Raw genomic sequence first — 27,963 nt, 5'->3', positions numbered from 1 at the left:
AGCCTGGCAGGCTGGTAAACAAACCCTGGGGTCCCTCCCAGCTGCTCTCAGTTTCCCTAATGTCAGCGCATGGGGATGTTTGAAACACAAGTCTCCTGCATCCCAGCCTGCCCTCAAACTCGGTGTATAGCGGAGGATGACCTTGAACTTCCGATCACCTGCCTCCAAGTCTTCTTCTTCCTGGCTGTGGGTGTCACGGCTGTGCGCCACCATACCTGTCCTTCGCAACGCTCAGAATCAAGGCCGGCTTCATGTGTCAGGGACGCCCCAGCCTCAGCCTAAATGCCATGCTTTTAACTTTAGAGTGAGACCCTGAATGTGCCCCTTGGTTTCTTTCTGTGTCTGCCACCTCCCACCTCAGATTCACGCCTTCCCATGGCGCCTGCGTTATGGCCCCTGTGATGGTCAACCTCCCGTGTCCATTAGACTGAATCAGCGTTACCTAGGAAACACTCCTCTGAGTGTATCTTGGAGGGTGTTTCCAGGGAGGTTCAACTAGAAAGACCCATTTTGAATACAGGCAGGACCATTCCATGGGCTGGAGTCCAGGAATGAATAAAAAGAGAGAGCAAGTAAACAGAACCGCAGCGTTCCCACCCCACCAGCCCCGCAAGCGTTCCCACCCCACCAGCCCCGCATGCTTGCTGGCTGCAGATTCAGTGGACAGAACCCCTCTCACACTGTTTCCACCATGCTCCCCTCCCCGCCCCCGCCAGGACTGAGCCATGAGCCAAATATTAACCTTTCTTCCCTAAGTCGCTCTGTTGGGCATTTTGTCACAGCGGTGAGTAAAGCCACACGGATGCATTCCCCCAGTCTGTAAAGCCCTGTGATTCCCCTGAAAGCAGGAACTGAAAATGTGCATTGCCTGGTGCACATGTGAGAAGTAGGAGCCGAGAGGTGCACACAGGCAGGCTCTGTAGGAGAGGTCAGATGGTGTGACCGGAAGGCTGTGCTTCACCCAGAAAGAAGGATGGAAAGGGAGCAAACGAACTGGAAGTTGTCAGCTAAGGGAGGTTGGGGGGGAGGGGGAGACACATAAGGGAATCTGTAAACAAAGAGGAGTCATTGAAAATGCGCCCCCACGTCGGGCACTTGGCTGCACATACGAAAGCACACATGTGCGCACCTCCCCCTCTGGAACACAGAACTCTCTCCTCTGTAAGTGAATGGGTTGGCACGCTGGGGAGGGCTGCGCCCCGCGCTGCCGCTGCCATACCAGGTCAGCTGAAACCCGAGTCCACGGCAACTGCCCTGAATGGCTGACTGCCTTTTGTTCTTTTTTCCAAAAGCTGCTTTCTTGTCATCGTCTCACTCACACTGTGTCCGCCACCCCTAAAGGGACACCTTGAAGTTACTTAATACGGGTCCCAAAAGTCCCAGGACAATGGGCACAACTCTACGGGGATGCCATCGGCTCCCTTGCCATCACTGATGTGGGATTGCCCGGTAGGATAAGGGTTTCGGTGCATTGAAAAGGAGGCCCTGTGAGGTTATGGGCCTGAGTGATGAGAAGGGAAGGCTGATTCCACTCGGGATAAGCCCGAGAGAGCAGCACCTGCACCTTCCCAGCGGCCATTTGATAGGGACCCTGGGCAGGGCCCAGGGAGAGGTTCTGGGGGACAGTTTGTGGTTCAGGTTGCTGTTCACCCATCTAGTTGAAAAGCAAAGACTTCTGCATTGATGCTAAGTGAGGCTGTTCTCTGACCCTCCAGTTGTCCAAAACTGGGGAAGATAAAATAAAATTAAAATTAAAGAAAAAAAAGCCAGTTTCTGAACAAAACCATAGTCATCTGCGAGATGAAAGGGGGCAGTTTCAGAATGAAACTAGATTCCTGTTAGCAGCTCTGTATAAAAATCAACTCAAGGATCTTGGACCTTAAAGTGTCAGAGACAGAGGCTCCCTGGCCTTCCCTACCAGGACTCTGATGGCTCTGGAAGGAACTCTGAGAACTCACAAGTAGGTTTTTGTGATGTTAAATGACCTCCGGAAAGCAAAGGAAACAACAGAGCAAGTGGTTGGATGGGGGAAGTCTTTCCTAACCACAACTCTGGCAAGGACAAATATCCAGAATGCAAAAGGAACTCAAAAAAACCAGATCCCAGAATACCAAACAAATGGCCTGATGGTAAGAACAGACAGTTCTCAGAAGATGACGCACCAGGGCGAAGAACCGTAGTCGGTGAAATGCAAACGAAAATGACACTGAGGTCCCATCCCTCCATCACACTGGTTAGCATGAAGACACCAAACAAGGATCACCATGTGCCTCTGTGGCTGTGAACACTGCCATGTAAGCCCCATAGTCCGTGGAGGACAGAAGCAATCCCAAAAGTTGTCGTCCTCCACCCCACCCCCAGCTTTTGCACAGGTTTATAGCTACAGTAAAGCCCAGTGGCAAAAGCTGGTAAAAATGTGGGAGAGGGAAACCCTTGTACTCTGCTGGAGCAGGATAAACTGATATTGCCAGTACAGAAATCAGGGCAGAGGTCCCCCAAAAGCCGGAACTACCATGTGAGCCAGGTATACCACTTACGCATACGTATCCGAAGTATACTGTCGGTACACCCCAAGGATACTTACCCAGCCACATGTACTGTGGCACTATTCACAACAGCCAAGGGACAGAGTCAGCCTGAGTGTCCAACAACAGAAGAGAAATGTAAATAGCATGTGTATGCATACCAGTTTTATTCAGCCATAGGAAGAACAAAATTGTGTCACGTGCCAGAAAATAATGCAATCAAAGACAGTCATATTAAGTAAAATGCTTCAACTCAGGAGGAAATACATCACACATCACATACTTCCTCTTATGGGTAGAGACAGAGAGAGAGAGTGTGTGTGTGTGTCTTAAAGGCAGAAGAAGGGTAGGATAAGGACTGAGGGAGACTAGCTCAAAGGAACCAGCGTGAATACACTCAAAATATATAACATAATAGAAAGAAATTCTTTATGAAAACAAACATTACGCTCCATGAATCTAGAGCAGTAAAGAATATTTTATTTATTCATTAAAACATTAGTGAGCTTTTTTCTTTTTTTTTTTTTTCTGCTTATTTTATTTTACATGCATTGATGTTTTGCCTGCATGTCTGTGTGAGAATTTCAGGTCCCCAGAACTTAAGTTACAGATGTTGTGAGCTGCCATGTGGGTACCGGGAACTGAACCCAGGTCCTCTGGAAGAGCAGAGCCATCTTAATCACTGAGCCATCTTTCCAGCCCAAGAATATTTTAAAGACAACTAATAAAATAAGTCATAATGGTTGCAGTGAGGCAGGCTTTCAAATAGAGGTGACAGTTATCAGTTGTACATCCCAAGAACGTGTACGGTAGAAGCAAAACTCCAACCCATAATAAAACTATGTGTGCCTTTTAATATAAGGAATGAAAACACTCTTAAAAATCAATATCTTTTATTATTTATTTAGGTAATCTTTTCAAGACACAGTTTCTCTGGGTAGCCCTGGCTGTCCTGGAACTCACTCTATAGATCAGGCTGGCCTTGAACTCACAGACATCTGCCTGCCTGTCTCCTGAGTTCTGAACAGAGAAGGGGAGCTGGTACCATGGGTAAGCTCACCTGCTCCATAAGGTTGGGACCTTAGTTTGAGTCCCCTGAACTCATGTAAAAAGCCAGGCATGGTTGCACATGGCTGAAACCCTAGCATTGAGAAACAAAGTCAGATGAGTCCTGAACGTTTGACCTAGCCGAAACTGCCAATTTCTGGCTCAATGAGAGACTTTGTCTCAAGGCAGTAAAGTGAGGCCGGTAGAGCTAGATGCATGGCCTCTGCATATCCATGTATGCAATACGCATGCACGCACGCGCGCACACACACAAAGAGGGAGAGAAACACACAGAGAGAGACACACACAGAGAGAGACAAACACACACATGCACACACACACACAGACACACACACAGACATACACAGAGAGGGAGACACACACACAGAAAGAGAAACACACAGACACACACACAGAGACAGACAGTCACACACACACACACACACAGACACACACAGAGAGACAGACACACACAAAGAGGGAGAGAAACACACACACACAGAGAGAAACACACACATGTGCACACACACACACACACACACACACACGGGAGTGGAGACACTCACACACCACTGTCCTTACTCTGATGTAGAGGTCCGGTATACTCTCCCACTACTATGCCCCTTTCCATCGTTGTTGTTGAGTCATTGAGGTTGAAATTATTCCCAACCTTCCAAGACATGATGTACTAATTAGTGGAAAGCAGGGCGTGATGACCTCGGCGGAGGTGAGGAACATGGAAGGTGACACAGAAGAGAGGGCTCAGCAGAGACTTATAACCCAGACGCGTGTCAGCAGATGTAGTGATTCACGCAGTGCAAGCCTTGCCCGTCACCAAGGCTCTACTGTGCTTCCGCTGGAAGTGTAACTTGCAGGGCAATGGCAGTTTGTAAGCAGGGCTCCCTCAAGGGTGCCCTCGAACGGCACAGTTAAAAATAGACAGCAAGACAAACTCAGAACTAGGTGAAAGTTTGAGCAGGGGTTGTTGCTTCAAGGTGACAGCACTCTGTGTTTGCCTCTGCTTCTTAACGCTTTATACTTCCTAAATATTCTAATGTTTCTGGAACAACTTGTAAGATGAAAAATAAAAGACCCAGAGACAGGTATTGGGCTTCAAGTTGAAGATCAGAAAAGCAAAGCAGCCAGCCGCTAGCTCTTACCTCTACCTCGGGTCCAAAGGGGCGATCCTCAGCCTGCTCCCGACTTCACTGCTCGTCAGATTCGCTCAGATTGCTATGCTCTCTTCAGTATGGCTGGAGAATGAATGCCAGCTCTGCCTGTTCCTGTCTTAAATGCCTCTCAGGAGTCCTGCAATTAAAGGTGTGAGCTCTGTTACTCTTATAGACTGATTCAAGCTCATGCAGCTCCTGGGTGGCCTTGAACTCAGATCAATCTGCCTTTGTCTCCTGAGTCCTAGGATTAAAGGTATGGCCACCACCACCCAGCTTCTATAGCTAACTAGTATGGCTGCTTTGCTATTTTAATCACATGGCTATAATAAATCACAAACTGTGTCACCACAACCACCCTGTTTTATTTCTATAGTATGAACAACAAATAGGAAAAGAAGGTGAGAAGATAAAAGGAGGAAATATAACAAGGAAAACTGGGGAGGACAGAAGAGCTCAGAAGGTCCCAGCAAACTTCAGCCCAAGGACTTCCCTAGGCCTGTCTCCATCTGCACACCCAAAGGACTGTGGTCAATAGCATTTAGCCAGAGATAACAGTACCATCAGCCACAAGGCTTCACTATGAGGAATGCCTCATATGGGTGACCTTGTGGCTTTGAAAATGTCTTCACAACCTGGGCTTTCTTCCATCTTCTCCACTTAAGCAAGATTTGAGACAGACAGAGATAGACAGATAGACACATGCATATAGGTATGGATTGGCACAATTCCTTAGACAAAATACTCTGAGTCTCTCCCTCCCTTCTTCCCTCCCTCCTTCCCTTACCTCTTTCCCTCCTTTCACACAGGGATGGAATTTATGGTTGTTAGTACAGTTAATAAGGTTAATGACTGGGTTAGACTCTACAATGTTTATTTCTCCAGGAACCTGTACAGCAGGTCCCATTACTGTGAGAGCTAGCCAGCAGGAAGGACGCTCTCTGGTCAGTACCAACTTGGTTTCTTCTCATCCTGTGGCCCGGGTATGTGTGGTGTCCTCGGAAATAGGGTCTCATTGAGTTCTGGTGGGTAACCAAGAGCAATGGTACTAGCCTGTGCCTCAACACACTTGCGGAATGTCTCTCTCAACACTTCCACTAAACCTTCTTAAGGTTCTTGATAGACAACCATGACCAAAGCAGACACAGTTGCCCTTGGTCACACAGAGTTATAGGCAGAAATGGCATAGCAGGAGGGTCTAAGAGCTTCCCCAGCCCAGATCCTGCTGCAGGGATCCTCTGCCTCTCTAAGGACAGTCCATCTGGAGCTGTGTAGATCTTGGAGGTATGAACAGAGCTGTGTATGGATTGCTTATCTTAACCACCTGTTTAAATTTGCTAGGAGGATGACACCTGTTTAAATTTGTTAGGATAAACGAAGCCTTAAGGAGACTAGAAATAGGATTTCAAATAAGACTCCAAAGCAGACTTTGAATGGCCTGAGGCAACTAGGAGAGATCACAGTACACAAAGGTCAGGAGGAGGGACAGGATCACTTAGCATTTATAATATTTAGAAAAAGTATAGGCCCAATCGTGTAGCATCTTAGTCACTCAAATTCTGCTTATTGGATTATTATTTGATTTTGTTGATGTTGTTGTTGTTGGTAAAAAGAAAATCAAACTACTATACTATGTTCTCCCATGCATGGCCTTGCAACACTTACGCCCAAGTCTGGATGATGACAAAACATCAGTCATTATTCAAAGTAGCCTATCACCTCACCAGAGCACGGTAGGACAGCCCATCAGCTGTGAGCAGTCAGTGAGATGGAGAGACAGTCCGGAGGGAGCCCTGGTCACTGGCAACAACAGTAGGACAGCCCATCAGCTGTGAGCTGTCAGTGAGATGGAGAGACAGTCCGGAGGGAGCCCTGGTCACTGGCAACATTGGCTCTGGGATGGAAGTTGGCCAACACACAGTGAGACAACAGTCAGAACACCTGACTGTGCCCCGTGCTGCAGGTGGCCGGCAGTGTGAAGGGTCGCCCTACATTCTTCCTTTGGGTTCTGCTTGCCCTGCTTCCACTAGATGGATTTCCCAGTTACCTGAGTAGACATGACTTGATGGGTAGATACGGTGGGTCATTCAGACCATTTTAAAAGCAAAAGTAGCCTGGTGTGGTGGTACACGCATTTAATCCTTGCACTCTGGAGGCAGAGGCAGGTGGATATCTGTGAGTTCCAGGCCAGCCTGGTTTATCTATCAAGTTCCAGGAGTGCCAAGGCTACATAGTGAGACCCTGCTTCAAAGCAAACAAGCAAGCAAACAACAAATGAACAAGGCAAAAGTTAGAAAAGTGATGCTGTGAGATCAGAGGCAACAAAGGGGTCTTTGGCGCTCCTAAGTTCTTGAGAATGACTCCTTGTTAGCGGTTAGCGCTAACCCAAATCAAAGAACCATGGAGAAAAGAAGGAACCGATCCTAAGGAGTTGCCTTCTGATCACCCCCCCCCGCCCATGCAGGGGCACATGCTCCTACACACACTCACACTCACACATTCACTCATACACACACACTCACTCACACACACTTCACACATGCTCACACACACTCACATACACACTCACACTTACATAATCACCCTCACTCACACACACTCACCCTCACACACACACTCACACAATACTCACACACACTCACACACACTTACATTTACACTCACACGTACACCACCACAACAAATAAATACAATAAATGAAAACTGAATACCAGACTGTGACTAATCATTATCTCGAATCCCTGGGTGAACTTGCCATGTGTTTGTAGAACAACTGACAAGCAAGTTATAGATGTTCAGCGCTAGATCTTTGCTGTTCCCAAGAGTGAGTGAGCAAGGGAGCTTGCCAATGCCAGATAACAATTGGTACTCTTTGTTTTCAGTGATAAAAGTTGAGCTTTCGGGCCAGCTGTGGTTGGTATGCCTCTAGCACATAAGAGGTGGAGGCAGGTGGATCGGGAGTCTGAGCCAGCCTGGTTTCTAAACGATACAACAAAATGTGAGTTTCTTTACAGAAGCTGAGTTTCCAAATCTAGTGTCTGGTGCCGTGAACGGCTTCTTTAATGCTTTCTGGGTTTCCTGATGATATTTGGTAATAAGGAATATGATTTTCAATGTGTAGCAGCCTGTTGATAGGGAAACGCTGCAAAACTCAGAAAACCAACATTGTCCAAAGTGCATAGGTAGGCTGTTGTTACACAACATTTCCAACTAAAAGACCAATTAAAGTGCAGGATGAGGGCTGATCTGGAAGGAAGGATTTGTTGAACTTCCATGACAGGATTAAAATAAAATACCCACGTTTTCCTTAAAAGGCCTATTAAAATATACTACCTTGTCTCTTTCCTCTGCTGGAGCTACAGAGGCATGTCGTGGCTCCTGTTTAGGTTTTCTTAAGTCGGTGCTGGAGACCTAGGCCTGGCAAATTGTGCAAACTAAGCCATCCTCCAAGCTCTGGGGAAAAAAAAAAAAAAAAACCCTTTTAATGGTAGCTTTATTTTGCAGATGAAAATACAAGTTACTAAAAGGCATGCCGGTGTCCTGGGCAGACCACTCAAAGGGTCTCCTTCCTTATGATGCTTCCCTGAAGAAAGAAGGAATTCTCTCAGACCTGCTCACCACAGTTTACCAAACTTGAACTTGACTCTCCTATCTCAGCTGATTAGACCAGAGATTGGTCCAACTACAGGCTCTATGTAACTGGAGGCCATCAGCCAGCCAATCACATTTTCTTATGTGGCTACACCAGGTGTGGGCAGATGATTGGGCCAGCAGGCAGCAGAGTTAGTAGTGTCTGCCTCGGGCAGGAGAAGAAGAGCACCAGCACCGGACCAAGACTGGCTCTTTTTGCACACATGATCACCACGGTCACACCAGCTCTGACCGGACCAAGACTGGCTCTTTTTGCACACATGATCACCACGGTCACACCAGCTCTGACAACGACTCATCCACACCTGTGCCCTTCCCACCCACCCTTCAGGCCTGAAGCCCCAAACCCAGCGATGGGACGCTTGCGCGTCAGAGTCGGAGTGGAACCTGCCCTGGAATTTGCTATCTTTACACTGCACCTTCGTGGGGTCTGTTCTTTACAGAACCAGGGGGCAGAGCAGAGAGGGAAGAGGGGAGGGACCCGGGTTCCGGCTGTTGGACGATTGCCCCCCCCCATACATGAGGGATGTCAGCCACCATCAATTAAACTGCAGGGACAGCCTGCAGGCAGCTGCCAGGGGATGGATGGTCCTGACACAGTTGGGGATGCAGCCTTGTCCCAGCAGGGTCCCCCAGAAGAAACAAGAATCTTAGCCGGTGTTGGAGGACACAAGGCAGAGATCTCAGTACTGGTTTTCCTGGAGAACTAAGCAAAAAAATAAAATAAAAAATAAAATAAAATAAAAAGGCGGGGAAGATTGGAAAACCCCGGCTTACTATAATCCACTGGGGTCACTTCAATCTTCGATATGAACAATGGAGATTATTGTCAGTCTTATGTAAGGTCCCCTTAATCTCCCAGGTGCCCCATTTCCAGCTGGAACGCTACCTTAAAGCCCTTTCTTACTGAAATATGCTGCCACCATTGTGCATAAACCAGTTTTTCAAGCTAAATCAAGATTAATGAATTGCACTCCCCTCCACAGGCAGGCTCAGGAATCCCCTGGGACCCTCTCCTTGTCCACAGCCAGTGCAGAGGCTTATGGACATGAGGCTCCAACCATGGCCTATCCCAAGACTGAGCTTTCCTGATTAAAAAAAAAAAAAAAAAAAAAAAAAAATAGAGGCCAGCATGGTCTAAAGAGTTCTAGGAGGAAGCCTCAGAACGGGTTAGCAAAGAAGGCCTTCCTTAACACAACACACCAGAGAGCTTTGCTTTGCTTTTTGCTTTGGTTTGCTTTGGTTTGCTTTGGTTTGCTTTGGTTTGCTTTGGTTTGCTTTGCTTTGCTTTGGTTTGCTTTGGTTTGCTTTGGTTTGCTTTGCTTTGCTTTGCTTTGCTTTGCTTTGCTTTGCTTTGCTTTGCTTTGCTTTGCTTTGCTTTGCTTTGCTTTAAGACAGAATCTCACTATGTAGCTCTAGCTGGCCTGGAACTTACTATGCCAACAGGCTTGCCTGGAAGTCACAGAGATCTTCCTGCTTCTGCCTCCTGAGTGTTGGGCTTACAGACGTGTGCCACTATGAAGAGCAGAGCAAAGGCTTTTTTTCCCCTGCCTTCTTTGGTTTATGAGAGTATGAGTACTTTCTAGAAGTCGGTATATTCCACCGTAGCTTTTCCAGATAGCTCTATCTGGGGACTTGAACGCAGGCCAGGGCCTTTATTTTGTATTCATTAGAGAGCCGGCTAAGGAAAGCTAACTAAACATTTATTGAGGGTTTTCAGACCCTGAAGTGACCATCAGAGCTCTCTCTTAAGATTTGTCTGTTTCCCAAAAGACAAATGGTATATGTGTTCTCTTACATATGTTGTTAGCTTTTAAACTTTTTGGAGGAGTACTATTATCTGAATAACCACAGAGGTTAGGGTCAAAGTAGGGAGGAGGGTGGGAAGGTTCTCCAAGGAAGGGGAAATAGACTTTATAGTTGCAGGGGAGAGACTGGAATGGGAGGGTTAAATGAAGATAAAAGGAGGAAAGGGAAGGATTGTGGGAGAGACAACTAACATTAAGGGTCATCTGAGGGATCATATGTAAACCTACTACAGTAGAAGTTTACACACACACACACACACACACACACACACACACACACACACACACGAGTAATTAGACTTGTTCCAAAGCCTTTTGTGCCACTCATTCAGCAAATTATCTACTAGATCAGCTACATGCGATGACCTGTGTAGGAGCTAAGGCTCTGGAGCTGAGCACACCCCAGCCACAGCCCTTGCCTTGCTGGAGCTTTCACTCTGGAGAAAGGGACTTTGTGTAAAAAGCACAGCAGCTACCTCTGCCCTAACCAGATGTAGAGGGGAGTGGATGGTGCTCTAGGGCGAACTGTTCAACCCTAGAAGCAGCACATTGGTTTGTTTTGGGAATCAAGTGATGCGTTTCCATCCTGGTGTTATTTCCAGTAGCTTGCTACTGTCTGTTGGAGCACAGTGTTGGGAATGCTCCTGGGGTCGTGTCCCAGATCAGAGGGAAAGAATGTATTGATTAGTGATCTCTAACATGGATGCAAAACGGGGGGATGGCAGTATGTGTCCTGCGTACTCATTTGACTGGAGGCCACCTGGAGTTTGTGGGCATTTGAGAAGAAACTGAAGCCTGACTCTGACTCCATGGCCACTGAGTAGTGGAGTCCTCTCTTTTTCTTCTGCCTTGTACCCCAAATACGATGTCCCAGTGAGGTAGCAGCTCCTGTAACTTTACAGTAGCAGAACAAAGACAGCCATAAACCAAGGCACCTTTCAAATGTAGCAGTGGACACAAAAGTCTGTGTTGTAGGATGCAGATGCTGCCTGCTGACTTCTTGGAGTCAGTCTGTGCCTTATGAAAGGTCTACCTAATAGTCAAAAGGATGTTAGCTCACACAGAAGTGGGCAATTAATGGCTGTTTAAGGGACCAGTCACTCAAGACAATTGGCCTCCCATCCTAATACATAACAGTTCTGTATAATCAGTTCTAATCATTCAGTCAGCCCTGGGGACTGTTGAACAGGTCTGACTGTGCACTTCAGTTAACGGACACCATAGGCTTCTGTGTCTGAGGAGCTACAAGGTCAGGTGTGGGATGGGGAGGAGTGGTTCCTGGCTCTGATTCAATGATGCTCTATGAGCAGTGGGTCCTTCCTTGACCCTCAAGTTCCCTTCACAAGTACACTTTCTCTGGAGAATCGCTCATTCCCAGTGGCAAATTGGCCAAAAACCTCCCACAAAATGAAAGAAGGCTTGATCTGAGCTTACAAGGAACAACAGGGTCCATTTAACAAGCCCAATATTTAATGAACTCAAAACAGTGTGCTACCAAAAAAATAAGCTAATGAAGCAACTTTTAAACACCAAAGCACGCTTAGTAGCCTTGGCTTGAAAGCCCCATCTCTTACTTCTGCAGGGTCCACCGCAGCTCGTCCCTCCTGGACCCTTGCGTCTGATTTCATTTCAAAATGTTGATTGGCATTTGCAAGGGCATCCATTTTGTGCCTAAGCTGGCTCTCCAAAATCACTCAGGCCCTTCAAACAGAAAAGGTACCCTTTGTTGCCTAGCGATTCATAAAACAAAGATACAGGAAAGACGAGCTCATCTTTTGGGCACGTTTTCCATGAAACTCTCTTTGATGGGCTCTTTCAAAATCCTAGGGCTGATAAACCTTTCAGCCCATTTTCCTGTTTGAAGAATCTGCAACGGCCTGAGCCAGGGGTCTGTTTTTGGATTCCATTTGCAGGGGCCGCCCCTGTCACTCCAAGGGCATCTGGGGTGGAAGAGTGTTGAAAAGCCAAGAGAGGATTGAGTGGGACCCAAGAGTGGAAGGTAATTACCACAGAAAATAGATGCCTCCTGCCTTTTTTATCAAGACCAGTATCGAATACTGTTTGGCCCAAGCACATATGGTCCCCTTCTGTCTCTTATGCAAATTAAACATCCAGAGACCAGCCTGCCACAAAAGCAGAATCACCACCCCACCCCACTCCCCCTCTCCTTGAAAGCAGTATCGTGTACCTGATTGTTAGCTGAGTCTCTGCTCTGAGAAATCGTAGGAGAGATCTCTTTCTCTGTCCCCAAATTTTATCCTGATGAGACCTTTCTACAGACCAAAAAGTGCCTGCTCTTTTGTTAGGGTGGGCTTCCAAAGAGAAGACTGTTACCATGGGAACACTTGGGGTTCATCTGGGAACAGTAGGGACGGGACAAGCCGTCGCCGTCCCAGCCTGAAGACACCAACCTCGGCTGCTCATGCTTACAGCAAGTAGTCTTCGCTGTTGAGTCTGTGACAGGCGCTATGCTAAGCAATTTATAGGACTGTTCCTTTATGTGCTAGGATCAACCGAGGGCGATGAGGAGCCTATTTTACAGATTTAAAACCAAAGGTTTAAAGAGGTCAAGTTACTTGCCCAGGGCCACACCATTGGAACCCAGCAGAGCCATGGTGTTTAATTCCAGAACCATCATATTGGTGTATGACGCCCTGGCATCAGTAAAGCTGATTCCTCCCCATACCAGGACCCACTCCTAGCCAACTCTACAAGGCACAAAAGGCTTTCTGGACGCCTCATCTTCAATGAGTAAATGTCTGTGCGTGTAACATAAGCATTAGCATTATTCATTTAATGTTCTGAACAACAATGTATTGCAAACATTAATACTCCCTTTCAAGAGAGGAAGAAACGTAGGCTCACAGAATCTAGCACCTGCCCAATAACAAACATACAGCCAATAAATGGTCAGAGTGGTCTTTGGGCTCTAGGTAGGCATCTTACAGCTCAGCCTTAGCCCATCATCACCCCTGTAGCATCTTTTCAACCTCCACTAGAGACAGGGAAGTAGCATTTCCAAGACCACCCTCTCCATGAGGTTGGAGTTACTGCTGACCTGGCTGGGTCAGAGCGGGCTGTAAAGAAGTGTGCATTTAAAGATAACAGAATCCTCTTGCAATGGGAACATTAGTCCCAGCACAAGCAGAAGGGTGCTCTTGAACTGTCTGCCATGGGTAATCACTTATCCAACCCAGGGCCCTTCCTTCGCTCCAAGCACACACAAACCTTGCTCTTACACTAGTTCCTAGAGAGGGGAGGAAGAAACAACTTCTAAGAACTTGTAAGCTACCTGTGTCTTCCGGGGTCAAGTGCAGAGAGAGGCTAGCAACTTACTGTAAGGACACCACTGATGTTTAATAAAAAGGAGATAAGAGAAATGATGCTAAGCCCTGGGGAAAAGAAATCAAACTCCACATGTGAGATTCGGCGGCTCTGTTTTGCTCAGCAGCCCATGCAAGCTGCTGCTGGTATTTCCAGGCTGCACTGAATTCCATCCCAGTGTTAAAACAGTTGAACTCGTCCCTTCCTGCTATCTTCCTCCGCCCATTTGGCTCATATCTATAAACTACATTGCTTGTGTGTCATCAAAACAGACATGCCTTCTGTTGCACAAACCTGAAGTCTACGGGACCACGTACAGCTGTTTTAACAGAAAGCAGCAGGACTCAAGGAACGAGTGTGTGCGTGTTGTCAGAAACTAGGATTTTCCTTTTCACATAAAAGTGTGTATATGCTGCCTTGCCATTTAGCAAGAGCCTTCATCTCATGGCTCTGCCCCTGCCCTGGGGTATGACCAGCCAGCGTGATGGCCTCCATTTTGCAGAGAAGGAAGCTGAGTCCCAGGAATTTTTAATGGCTTCTCCTGGAGCTATTTTGTTAATTCTGAGATTCAATCATAAGACAACTCTATTCTAGTACTGTTAGGTACATCCCAATGTCACTGAAACATGAAAGTACTCCCAGGGATATGTCTGGAACACCCACCACACCAGCATCCTCAGTGTTGACTAGAGCAAGCTCAGGTTGGATGATTGAAGACTGATTCACAAGAGAGTCCCTTCAAAACTCTTTTTGGGAGAGACTAATAAAGCTTCGAAGCCTGAGGCTTTGCATTTTAAAGTTGTGTTTCACCATGAAGTTACAGGCATCAAGAAACACTGGGGGGAAAGTCATTCTTAAGGTTTGTGTTTGTTTGTTTGTTTGTTTTACATTAATACAACCCATGTTTTATTTTACTTCCAGAAGTAATTATGCCAGACTGGAATTCTTTTAGATTCAAAATCTCATTCTCCTATATGAAAATAAATCAGCAAGAAATAGAATCAGAAAACAATATAAAAGAGAATTACTACCTAGGACATTACGGAAAATGTTTGTCTCCATGAGAAGGTTGTTTGTTTGTTATTTTGATTTTTTTTGCCCGAGAAAGAAAGCTCTATCTTCCCTCTCCAACCCTGGCTGCAGCGGTAGAGGGGGTGGGACGGGATTTCTAAGTCTGTAAAGGAGAAGAAATGAGATTCAGGAGGTAACTGAGCTGCCGTCAGATACTGTACCAAGTTCCCTTTATTCTGCCTGCAGTGGGCAATGTGCACTCATTGTGACTTATCTGGACCTGGTTTCTTTTACACCCTCTGGATATATAAGGAGGAAGTGGGACCAGGGCTGGAGGCTTGGGGAGCATCCGGCAGAGAGCATCTACACTCCAGAGAGAATGAAAAAGACAGCAACATGAGCAACCGCCTGTGGCGTTAACCTGCCCAGTGGTATGAGCCCGGACAGCATCAAGGGTCCCCCCTGGAAGCCCCCCCCCGCAAGATTGTATGATAATGTGCTCTCACCCTTGACTTAAACTTTCCGTTCCTATTTCCGATACAGAACACTGGAGGCCAGGGGCCCGGAGGAGACGGGAGTGTTCGGCCTGTTTGGTTTGGCCACCTGGCAGAATTTAGCTCCTGGGACGCAATGGTGGTGAGGGCCCTCATCCTGCTGGTGCTCTTTGCGGAAGCCTCGGCGAAGTCATGCATTCCGAATAAAGCAGGTACCCAGTACCGAACTGCTTCCCCAGACAGGGGGCCCCTAGTCTCCACCTTGCTGCCATCCAAGCTTCAAGATGGCTTGGTTAGGAAAGGGTAAAACGTCATCGCTAAGTGGGCTCACAGAAGCCCCCAGTGCCAAGCAGACATCCTCTCCCAGGAAGCAAAAACGGACTGGGGGAAACAACTCTTTTTTTTTTTTTTTTTTTTTTTTTTTTCAAATTAGAGGATATTTCCTTCCTCTTCTATATGATGGGCCACTTTTTTACATTTTTGACTATTCAATGAATGCTCCGAGCCTTTAAGTGATGTTTTGCAGCATTGAGCATGAAATGATGCATCGGACATTTTAAATGACAAGAAATCGCATTTTCATGGGAATACATACAGCGGTATTCTTTAAAACCAAGTAAATGTTTTAGGGCTGGGGTGATAGCTTGGTGGTAGAGTTCTTGCCTAGAAGCATGAGGCTATGTGTTTAAGATCCAGTATGGCTGAGAGAAAAGAAATCATTGGCTCTAATACAAAGTGACACCTAAAAAAAAAAAAAAAACTGGATCCAATTAAATAAATACTAAATACTGATGCTATTATATCTGGCCTAAGTTATAAAAGAATCATTTCAGTGGCTGAAGTTTGGGGAAACCCAGCACAGCTGGTGAATAGCAAGAACACGATTTTACATTTGCTGGCCGTGTCTGACTCAAACCACGTGTGTTCTCTTCCAGATGTCATCCTTGTATTTTGTTACCCCAAAACCATCATCACTAAAATCCCTGAGTGTCCCTATGGATGGGAAGTACATCAGCTGGCGCTCGGGGGAATGTGCTACAACGGGGTCCATGAAGGAGGTTACTACCAGTTTGTGATCCCAGATCTGTCCCCTAAGAACAGGTCCTACTGCGGAACCCAGTCAGAGGTAAGGCCGCCAACCTCAGCTGGCCACCTCAGCTGGCCAGCTAGCCTCTGAGACCTCCCATCTCCAGCTCCCAGTGCTGGCTTTGCAGGCACGTACCCACCCACACACACACACACACACACACACACACACACACACACACACACTATTTTATAATTGTGTTCGCGATCGGAACGTAGGTCCTTGTGTCTGTGCAAGTGCTTTACCCCCTGAGCTGCCTCCACAGCCCTAGATGAGTCTCTGGGCTTGGACTTTTAGTCTACTAATTTGTTGGGCTATGGGGACAGCGCAAATATCCCTTCTGTGAAGGGAACAAAGCGTATTTCTCACTTAACTTTGGTGCTTTCAGCCCTGCATCGGATGCCCAAATCAATGAGCCATCCTTTCCCATGAATCAGGAGCTAAGTGCATTTGGGAAAGTGCTAACAGGATCCTAAGCAGGGCGGTGTGAAGCACCCATGACCGGAGGGGGGAGGGGCATGGAATCAGAGCCTCAGTCATCAGTTCTCAGCCACAGAAGTACTAGGAGCATGGTCCCTGCCACTGCGGGCCAGAACTCCTACTGCTTTGACAACCAGGAGAGTACATACATATGCCTCAGATCATAAAAGTCAGCTCCTCTTCCTAGAGGGCTGGAAGGATTCAGATTGGATGGGAAGAGCCATGAGCCAGGTGAACAGGGCATCCTCTCTGTGAGCCGAGGTGGAGAATGTCTCCATGCCCTCGGGCCATCGCCTCTAAAACAGACTAACACTTCTAATGTTTTGAAGGAAGAATTTCATCATTTGTGCTTTATGGTTAAAAGATGTTTTGACTACAGACGTATGGTCTAGAGTGGAGGATGGACAAAGACATTTATGGGATACTGGGCAAGGGGAGTCAATAAAACATTGAGGCTAGAAATAGAGACTCTCAATCCAACCCCTCAGGCAGAAGCACAGTGGGACTTTCCCTACACGTATTCTATCCACCTTGTTGAAGGGATTCCAGAATTCTGTGAATATTTTCACCCCACAAAACAAAACAAAACAAAAACAAACAAAAGAAGAACACGATCCTACTGTCCTATTCCTGATAAACATTTCTGTCTCCTCGATGGGGTTGTTTGCTTTGTTTTATTTCTGGCGGGCTCTTGGCTTCAAACTCACTGTGTAGCTGAAGCTTGCCTGGGATCCCTCCTCATCCAAACTCTGCCTCCCAAATCCTGGGATAACAGTCATGCACCAGCATGTCCTGCTTTTCCCAGGCCTCAGCCCCATCACGGAAGCAGGGGACCGGAACGGTGTCCACCCTAACCGCCTTCTCCCTCCCTCCAGTACAAGCCTCCCATCTACCACTTCTACAGTCACATCGTGTCCAACGACAGCACAGTGATTGTAAAGAACCAGCCTGTCAACTACTCCTTCTCCTGCACCTACCACTCTACTTACCTGGTGAACCAGGCTGCTTTTGACCAGAGGTAAGCCGCTCTGGGGGTGGAGGGCCGGCCACCATGAGGATGCTACAGTCCCTATCAATCAGACATGTTTCAGTCCTTATGCAAAATTCTCTCCCCTTTTCAGAGTGGCCACTGTTCATGTCAAGAACGGGAGCATGGGCACATTTGAAAGCCAGTTGTCTCTCAACTTCTACACTGTAAGTCCAGGTTGTCTGTCCTCGGGGTGCTGCCTCCCACGGGAGCCACTCTCTCCAGGCCTCTGGGCAGAACCCTGTTCCAGAACTCCAAAGGTGGCATGCCGCCTTAGCTTGGCTTTAAAGCCAGGGTGCATCGGAAGGTTCACTTCACAGGCGAATAGACAAGCTAAATGACACGGATGAGGCTGACCTCCCTTTTTGCCAATACAGAAATTGAGGTGAGGCCACTGGACAATAGGGTAACCGTGTCTGACTCTTACTCAAGATTAGTTGCTACTACCTTTCTCTCCAGAGACTTATTTGCCATTAGGGTCTCAAAAACGTTAGTCAAGATCTAAAGGGCTAGCCTCTGCTACTTCGTTCTTTCAGCCCACAAGCCTTTCAGTAGCATTTCCTCGCCGTTCTGATTGAATCTGTCACCTGTGTTGACGTGGGACGCTAAAGGCACACTTCAGTCTCTCTCAAAATTAAGTGCTGTGGAGAAACTAAATAAGCACTGGCCGTTAGCCCAGCTGCTCTCCCGATAGAAAAGGCACTTTGTTCTCCAGTTGCTGCTTCCGGTAGGGACATAGGGCACCCAGAGGAAATGCTGGCCCAGCTGGCTACAGGAACATGCAGGCAGAAACACGAACCTTTGTTGGGACCCTGGAATTGTCCTTAGAGGACAGCACATCTGACCCATTTCGTTTTGCGAGAGAAAACAGCAGCCCATCTGAAACCGCCCTAGCACTGAACTTGCTTCACCTATGGCCCAGAAGTTCATCTATGGGTGCTGGGAGAATCCTAAAACAAGCTAGTCTATCTTGCAAACCAGGAGCTGAAGCTCAAAAGAAGGAAGGTATTCGCCCAAGACCACACAAGGGCCTAGGGACACCCCTGGTGGAAACAGAGATCCCTGCAAAGGGCATGGGGTACAGTGTCCTGGCCATTTCCCCACAAAGCCATGTCTAATGTGGGATTCAAACGTCTTACTGTTTTTACAAATTATTGTTAAGGAAGGATCTCTAAAATGCATATGCTTCAAGTTTCCTTAAAATCCAGACTAGCCCTGGCTTCGTATCACTAATGGCTGAAACAAAGACAAGAAATAACCACAGCCACTTGACCAACACCCTGCGGGTCACCAGGGGTGATAAAATGATGATAAAAACAGCTTCCCACAGAGGGACTACAATCCTGCCTAGAAGCTAGTAGTTATTCTAATGAGATAAGTTTGAAGATTTGATCCTATGAATGTTTACAATAGTTGGTGATAGAGATCAGGGTTTTTAAAATCTCTCACCATCGACCAGGGTTGAGTTTAAGACATAGACATAACCTCGGAAATAGAAGGAACACATTGCTTTGGTCAGTCAGTCAATCTTCACCAGCAGGCCATCTTCTGAGCTGCAGAATTATTTCCTGAATTGTCTAGAAATGAAGCCAAGGTGTCCCCAAAACTCCACTTCAAACCCCTCTGGGACAAATGGACTTCAGTAAAGCTCAGCTTCCGCTGTCCAGACACTTTTGTTCTGCTTTGTTATATTCGGCTGTGGGCTCGGTTTCCTACGCCTAACCCATGAATTTTTTTTTTTTCCACTTTGAGGGCATTCTTGGGTGTTTCTAAAGCAACAACTGCCCCGTTGCATATATTTCCATCAAATTACCAGAAACAGAACCATGCCCTACATCGCACAATGGGACCAACACACTGCTAAGTATTTAGGATTCTGGGAAGTCCAGAGCTAGGGCCCCAGATACACTCCTACTCTGCATGGGTCCTCTCTCATTTCTCTCCATCCCTTCCCGCTCACTTTGGCCAAGGATCCATAGTTGAGATTCCCAGGGGAAAGTTAAAACTCCCATTCAGAAAGCAAGAAAGGTTGTTGGTCTACAGATACAGCCTGAGCCTGTGGGTTTAAAAAAAAAAAAAAAAAAAAAAAATGAGCTGTGCCTCAAAGCCTGGCTTTACTAACTACTAGTTAAATGACTTTTGGAAAGTTAGGGAGCCTCCTGCACCTCCATCTCTGATGGCATAAAATAAGAATTTAGTGGTGTGTGGTAAGTACCCAAGTCTCATGAGTGTAGACTCTGACCTCATTTCACACAGATGTTCTGAGTGGTCTTGGAATCTATACCTTTATAAAGATGAATATCAAAGTCAGTGTGAGACTAGGTTAGCTTCTTAAAATCAAAGCATGGAAAGGTTTATGGTGGGCATAGGCAAACAAAATTAAAGACCCTTCCAGAATGAGAACCAACCCCAGAAATGACCCTTGACTTCCCGCCTGAAGTCCACAGAGTTTCCACTTCCGGGCTGGCCACTCCGCCTCTTCCAGGTGAGTTAGGCCTTGTGTTTCAGACTATCACGTAAAATCTGAGCCCTGCGCCTCACTGGTATTGGTCCTGACTGCTGAAGTAATTCCGTGGGATTGTATTGGTCGGGGCTCTCAAAGAGCCCCACCCTCTTTAAACTAAACACCTCATCTCTGTTTTGTCCGCTGTCCCAGTCACTTTCCTCCCAGCACAAGCCAGCTGGCCAGTGCCTGCTACAAAGTGGGACCCAGAATTGAAATGTTCCATTCTAGTCCTCTGGTGAGCCGATAAGAGGCACAGCAGGCCACCATCGGAGTTCTGGAAAAATCTAGGAATATGTCCTGAAGTATTCACTTTGGGTTAGTTTTCTTTCATTGCTATTTCACCTATGAACAAAACCAACTAGGCCTTCCCACAAGAACTTCCGCTCAGTGAAGCAAACTTATCCTTAAGTTGGGTGACTAGATAGTTGTGAGTCAACTTTTTGGTCAAGGGAAGGAATGCTGGAACATGGTTTTTCAATGAACTTATCCATCCCATAAGGTGGAAAAGCAGTCTTTGTGATCTTTCTACTTTTAGGCATGTCAAGATCAACTTCCCTGGCCTATAATAGCTTACCGAGGTAAAGCTATCTGAAGATAGGTCTCTGATTTTCATGTTAAGAAAGCAGGGGGCGCCAGGCATGGTGGCTCATATTTGCAATCCCAGCACTATGGGTAGAAGCAGAGTTGATGGGAGTTTGAAGCCAGCCTGGTCTACATAGTGAGCTTCAGACTAGACGGCTGCATAGAAAAACCCAGAAAGGAAGGAAGAGAGAGGGGGGAGAAGGAAGGGGAAAACTCATGCTAAGCATTGTTGTAGTTATAAAAATGAAGATAGCAGCTTCTGCTCTTTGCTTTGATGGAGAATCGGACAGTCGCTCAGTATACACATCGTACTCTACCAGCTGACCTCCAGAGAGAGACTTCACAGAGGCATCTCTGGGGACCTGGGGACTAACTTGCCGTTCCCGAGTTAGCTTCATGTATGGCAACGTCCCCTGAAATCTCATAAATTTTAGGCAATACCAGAAGTACTTTAAAAACTACTGAAAGAAACCACTGAGTACTGTGCAAGCACTTACGGCTGGGGTTGGTTTTGCTTGCAACCGTTTCAGTGGAGCAGAGGCCTGACAAATGGGCAGGAGCGAGCCAGCTTCTAGGTGGCTCACTGTAGGCACCTCGCTGGACCTGTTCTGTAGGATAGCGTAAGTCATCCTCAGAGAGAGATCCGGGGCCTCTCACAGAGTCTGTGTGCTGGACCCATAGGAGGCCACGTCCACTTTGGGTGTCAGTTCTGTCTGCTGCCACCAAACAAGTTGCAAGTCTCTAAGTTCAGGGTTTGAAGCACCCTAGTCTAAGCTTTATGGTTCTATTCTACAATGTCACTGAGGCTGTTCCCATCCCACGGGAGTGAAGAAATGGACTTCCAAAGACTAGTTCCCTTCCACCAGGTCTAAAGTTAGCCCGTGGGGGCCAGGATTATCCTGGGATCTCAGCCCTTCTGACAATGCCCCTGTCTCTCATGGCTAATGCCAGAGAGTAGTTCCAGGTTCTCATTCAAGTGAATCGAACAGGAGAGGAGCAGCCTCCATTAAGGAAGGCAATCCGAGCTGTAATTCCTAATCACTCACTGAGCATTATCTGAAGATGATAGATTTAGAGTCAGCTGGGCCAGAGACCAGACCCTGACACTCCTGAGTCATGGTAGTGGCCCGTTGGCACCCTCGGGTTCAAGGCCTGCACTCCTTGCTCTACCTAGTAGCCCTGTAACCCCATCCCCTGCTGGATTCTGTTCACTCTAGCCCTCCTGCAGACCTGGCCTCACCGCTGCCCTGACAGACACGCCCTCGCCTGACAGCCACGCACTCTCTCTGGTGTGGCTGCACAAGCCCCTTGTGCCCTTTGCTCAAGCCTTGCTCCAATGCTAACTCCTCAATGAGGCTCCCTGGCTGCCCTCTTCAGACAGGCAACATGGGCCTGGGGAGAAGGCTCCAGCAGGAAGCAGTTGCTATGCTAATGTGAGGATCTGAGGTTGTCTTCAGACAACCTCAGCTGGGCATAGTAACAGCTGTAATCTCAGTGCTGGGAGGCAGAGACAGCTGATCCCTGGTGCTTACTGGCTGGTCAGCCTAGCCCACTTGGTGAGTTCTGGGCCAGCGAGGGACCTTGTCTTAAACTCAAGGTAGACAGTGCCTAAGGAATGAAACCAGAGGTTGACCTCTGGCCTCAACATACATGTGCATACCCATACATGTATATCTTTATGCAGCCATGTACCCACACAAACATACCTATGAACACACACACACACACACACACACACACACACACTGCAGACTTCTCTTCCTCGTGTTCCCAGTTCACTTTGCTATTTGGGGGGCTCCTAATAGTACACACTGTATGTTAGTCTAATGCACTGTGTAATGAACTTCTTTCCTGTTGTCTTTTTTCTCCTGATTGAAAACCAGATCATTTGGAGACAGATCTTGCTTCACTCACAATACAGAGTATCTTGACCTGAAAACTCTCCAAATATGTAGAACAATACCTAAATACATTGCAGGCAATCAATGGCTCATGTCTGTTGGTAATCACGCCATAAACTTTAGAACTCAGGCGAGCATTTTCTCAGACAGAGTAGAGTACAGGGGATCAGGAATAGTGAGGGGCTCTGTGCAGTTGGTTGCTCTTGGCCTTGAATGATTTGTGGAACCATGTCTTGACATCCTCAGGTTCCATTGTTTTTCTATTGGTCGGTTTTGTTGGCATCATTGAGACAATGTGAGTCAAACCATGACCAGCCAGTGTCCTTACCCTTTATAAGATGACATCTGCATCCTCAGAGTTACAGTGTTTTTCTGGCCTCGTGAGCTTGTTCCTTGGGTTGCTTGGTTCCATATCTATCCGTTCCCAAAGTGTCTGCTCCCACCAGACATGACTGCTCATCCTCAGAGGGTCACAATGCCTGGTATCCCATTTCCTTCCTAAGAATGCCAAGTTTTCCACCAAGAGAGAAGCCCCTTTCATTCTGGAGACTTCGGAAATCGGTTCAGACCTGTTCACAGGAGTGGAAGCCAAAGGGCTAAGCACCCGGTAAGTCCCTTCACACTGTGTGTGTTTCTAAGTACAAAAGGAAGGAAAAAAAAAAAAAAAAAAAAAAAAAAGACCAGCCAAGAGATTCTAGCCGTCAGCCGTTTGTACACGAGAGACTGGTTCTCGGTGACACCTTCTCGTTTTATTTCCAGGTTTAAAGTGGTCCTGAACAGCTGTTGGGCCACCCCCTCGGCTGACTTCATGTACCCCTTGCAGTGGCAGCTGATCAACAAGGGGTAGGTGGTACTCTCTGGAGTCAATGCAGACCAGTGGGTCCGTGTCCCCTGGTCTCTTCTGCTGTGGCTTGGAATAGCTTAGAAGAAAACTCTTTGTTTATACCAGATCCTTTGGGTGGAACTCCAGTTTTCAAGTCCTTATTGATATATATATATATATATATATATATATATGTATATATATATATATATGTATATATATATATGTGTGTGTGTGTACATACACATATGTATACCTATACATTACTATGTACATCACACACATATATGAATATGTGTGTGTGTATATGTTTTATATACATATAAAATCAGATATTATCCTGTACACATTACCACCACAATTGCAACAGCACACTCTCCTAAAAAACTGACTCCATGCAGGGCAGGGGACTTGTTCAGGGTGACATGGAGCCCTCCCAGCAGGCTGCCACCATCCAACCAACCAGAGTCAGAGTGAGATGTCACCAAGAGGCAGGTGCCACAGCTTGCGCCAAGAGATGGCGGTGCCAGGACACCTAGGCTTGCCCATTATTTGCCTCCCCTTACCCCAGCACAAGGCCCCTCTTACATTACTTTCCACTGGCTGATACAGGCCCAGGGCACTCTGGCTGCAAAGATCTATTTTAAGGCTCTGTGTCTTGAGTTCAGACAAGGATCTCAGGTTTACTGGCCAACCAATCCCGTTAGATCCTCATTCCATACAGTTGGAAAATTCTCACAGCTCTGTCACTGCCAAGGCCACAACAAATAGAAATAGCTCTGACCCTTGGCCCAGATAGGAAGGTACAACCTTTGTTTCTCACTCAGGACTTCTCTGAGAGAATGCTGAGATTATATATATATATATATATATATATATATATATATATATATATATATGAGAGAGTTCCTACTTCTCTCTCAGCAAACACACATTTATATATTTCTTCCCATTATCTAGATAATATGTGGAAAATATTTTTTTTTTACAAAGGCTACTATATAATATGTGTTAACTGAAAGTAAATTCCTTTCTCTGACTTCAGGCAAAACCTGGCAATGCAGATAGAGATTAGCGGTGGGTGTGGCTTGAGCTTAGGCATCCACTGGAACACCCTGCTCCCTTCGTTCACGGTGACCTCACCTTGTGTTACCCTGGGGTCTTCCCAAGCCAGACCAAAGAGGGCTTCTTCTCTTGGACAGGGGTTCATCTTACCAGACATGTGGGTTCTCATAAGTCATCCCTATTTAGGATAGAGACAATCACATCCACCCCTATAGCCCTTCAATTGACCTCACACCAGGGATCAGAGTTCTCTGAAAGGACAGATAACTGTACACACCTACCAGAGCGCTGTGTGAATTTGCCTTGGAGCCCTTTTGGAGTTGTCTGGTGTGATGTTTTGTCCCCCCCCCCCCCCGTTGTATACCAGCTGCCCCGCCGATGAAACAGTCTTCGTGCATGAGAACGGCAAGGATCACAGGGCAACTTTCCAATTCAATGCCTTCCGGTTCCAGAACATCCCCAAACTCTCCAAGGTTTGGTTACACTGTGAGACCTTCATCTGTGACAGTGAGAAGCTTTCCTGCCCAGTGGTAAGGGTCCTGGCTCTGGAAGGAAGATATTACCCCCAAGGGGCTGGGATTAGAGGAGCTGAATTGGCCCGGGAGATATAGGTCCTGGATGCAGAAGCAGAAGGTCTAGGCCACTCTACCTTGTTACCAAACCTTACCACTTGGTATGTGCCGCTTACCCATGGGCCTGGTTTCCTCATCTCTGAATAGAGCTCATCCATCAGTTCTGATGGCTGTTCCCTTTTCAGAGAACAGTGGAAGATAGAATACGAGCATAGTCATAGGCACGAAAATGCTTTGAAGAAGTAAAAAGTTTCAAGGAACCCAAGGCCTAGCCAGAGCTCTAGAGGTGGGTGATTGTAGCCTGGATTGGACTGTCTTCAGAGAAATGCTGAGAATCTAGGTCACGGTGTACGGCACAGTGAGGGGAAGGGCCAGGGCCCTGGGTTCTGGGGTTCGCAGAGCTGCAGAGCTCCTCCTCAGGCTCTTAAAAGTGCTGAGCTCCAAACTGTTCTGTCCTGCATGTAAACTGGAGGCCTCAGAGGCCAGAGCTTCTAAAGAGGCTGCAGCCCACATGGCCTGGAGGAGCCAGCAGAAAGGAGGTTGAGTCTCTCCTTCCGTCCACTCATGTGGCCAAAATACAGATGCTTGTGAACACAGGGAGGTGCAGGGCTGGGGTGGAGGAAAACAGTACCAACCAAAGGGTGGGCATCTGGGCACTGGAGCTGCAGTTTTAACAGAAGAAAATGAAGCAGAACACATTTTGCAAGTGTCCTCTTCTGTCACTGAGTTAAGAAGAAAAAGTAAAAAACCCTTTTCCCTGTCTTAAGTCACGGTGCCCATCCCCCACTGGAATGATACTGAACTACTCCAGCAGGATTTTCCATGCTTGGAAGAGAATAAACTCTAGGTGCATACATGTGTGCGCACGCGCGTGTGTGCGTGTGTGTGCGCGCTTTTGTGTGTGTGTGTGTGTGTGTGTGTGTGTGTGTGTGTGTGTACGCCTTATGTATGTAGTGACTGGGGACTTGGACTCCATGAAGTTTCATTTTTTTTTTTTTTTTCTTGTTTCCACTGTTCATTTCTCCAGAACTGCGACAAACGGAAGCGTATGCTACGTGAGCAGACAGGGGGTGTCCTGGTGGTGGAACTGTCCTTGCAGAGTAAGCGGGTTGCCCGATAGTCATGTGCACTCTGGGCTGTGCCCACAGGCACGGCAGGTTTGAGCATTTTGATTGAATTGTCAAACCAGGCGTGCCTGTGGACACAACACTCACCTGCTCCTCGAGTGGCGGGGGTCTGAGGGTCCAAGGAGGTGAGGTTTGCTGACTACCCTGAATGTCTTGCCGGGGACCAAATCCAAATGCTCCCAGGAATTAGGAAATGCTGAGCTGAACTTCCAAACAGGTCATGCAATGACCAATAGGGATGGAAATGCAGGTGTCCTGGCAATGTCAGGAAGCCTCCTTCACTGCCCAAGCATGGCCTGCACACGAGGTTCCAGAAATGAGCAACACTCCTAGAAACCCTGTCTCAGGATGTTGCCTTCTAGCCAGGGTAGATGATACACACTGGGGGACAGGGAATGTTGAGGGATGGGGGATGGGTAGGGTGATACAGGAGTGTAAGGCCGCAGGAACTGACCCCATACAGGCCTTATAGACTCTTGGGAAATGTCATTGTGACCTGGAAGGCACTATGAGTGTGTGTGGGGGGGGGAGCCAGATTTTGGAGTTGCACCTCAAAGCATAATTGCAAAACTACAGACCAGGGCCAAGTCCCCAGGCTTTCTTCTTGATTTTGTGAGGCTTACAAACCAAAACAGGTTTTGTATACTTTCCTGTGGTTCCAAAAACTAAAAAGAATATAAAACCATGTTGCATAAAAATTTGATAGAATTAAAATCTCGGTGTCTATAAAGTTTTATTAGTACACAGATGACATTGTCTGCAGGAGTAGTCACACTACAAGGACAATACAATGAAGCCATGTCTGGTGTGGTGGTACACACCTGTAGCCTCGGTACTCAGGCTGAGGCAGGAGGATAGTGAATTTGTGGCCCATCCGGGATATGTGGTAAGAATGCCTAGAACCTTAAAGAAAAAAATTACCTCATGGCTGGCCCCCTGCAAAGCCCAAAGTATTTAGTATCCTGTGCTTTGCAGAACACATAGGAGGCTCTGCTTTAGACAGCCGAGGAGATGATGCACATGCTTTGTCTGAAAGGGGAAGGATCATGATTTGATGGGGGTTGGACATGGTTGGGTTTGTGGCTCAGAAACAGTCCTGATATTTCTTTCATGGCTCTCTTCAAACTGCATTCTCTCTCTTTGCTCACTCCAGGCAGGGGACTCTCCAGTCTCTGTGACTTCACAGGTAAGGACAGGTACTGAGCGTTGCCAGGGGGCAACGCTTTTGTGAAGTGGATGTACCGGTAGAGATCTTTACCCTGGCCCCAGAAAAATCTGTCATGGAAAATATACATCTTACAGTGCACCTCAGAGGGGCCAGCGGCAAACAGGTCTGGCTCCAAGCAGCCTGTGACCCAAAGGAGGAGCTGCTTCCAGTGGATGAGGGACCACCCGAGTCCACAGCACCCTCTGAACAGAGCCATCACCGCGTGGCTTTCCTGACCTTCCTGCATTTGGAGAAGACACTTTGTGATCAGATCATCTGCTCATTAGCAAATATTTGAGGCCGTGCTAGGACTCTGCCGTTCCTTAATGGAGTGACTTGGATAAGGAAGAGCCTCAGCCCTCCCTGCTCAGCTTCTCTGTGTGAGCCAGGCTATGACTGTCCCTAGCGTACACGCTAGGCTGAGAATTAATTATAGCTAAGCTTTAAACAATACAGTCATGGGAGAGGGCCAAGGAAGCTTCTTAGATTAAGAGCCATTCCAGCTGTAACCAGGGTCTCCCTGGAAGATGACAAGGACCAAGGACGGAAGGAGATGG

General features: G+C 47.2%; 1 protein-coding gene across 1 annotated transcript; it reads left to right on the top strand.

The window, feature by feature from the left end:
- Positions 1–4,284: 4,284 nt before the first annotated feature.
- Positions 4,285–26,278, top strand: Tectb (tectorin beta). The gene is made up of 9 exons (XM_051200025.1): positions 4,285–4,299; positions 15,079–15,241; positions 15,965–16,155; positions 17,472–17,614; positions 17,718–17,790; positions 23,116–23,219; positions 23,372–23,455; positions 24,868–25,030; positions 26,100–26,278. Exons 1-9 carry the CDS (start codon positions 4,285–4,287, stop codon positions 26,190–26,192), a joined length of 1,029 nt encoding a protein of 342 aa, XP_051055982.1. The 3' UTR covers positions 26,193–26,278.
- The last annotated feature ends 1,685 nt before the right edge of the window (positions 26,279–27,963 follow it).

The sequence above is a fragment of the Phodopus roborovskii genome, unplaced genomic scaffold (genome assembly GCF_943737965.1).
Source record: "Phodopus roborovskii unplaced genomic scaffold, PHOROB, whole genome shotgun sequence".
In the NCBI taxonomy this organism is placed as follows: Eukaryota; Metazoa; Chordata; class Mammalia; order Rodentia; family Cricetidae; genus Phodopus; species Phodopus roborovskii.
Note: the sequence above shows the minus strand (reverse complement) of the source record. Positions and strands in the feature narration are given on the sequence as shown.

Coding starts and splice junctions, on each gene's coding strand:
- Tectb (XM_051200025.1), top strand. Junction 17,615..17,717: donor CAGGCTGCTTTTGACCAGAG/GTAAGCCGCTCT, acceptor TCCCCTTTTCAG/AGTGGCCACTGTTCATGTCA. Junction 25,031..26,099: donor AGAAGCTTTCCTGCCCAGTG/GTAAGGGTCCTG, acceptor TCATTTCTCCAG/AACTGCGACAAACGGAAGCG.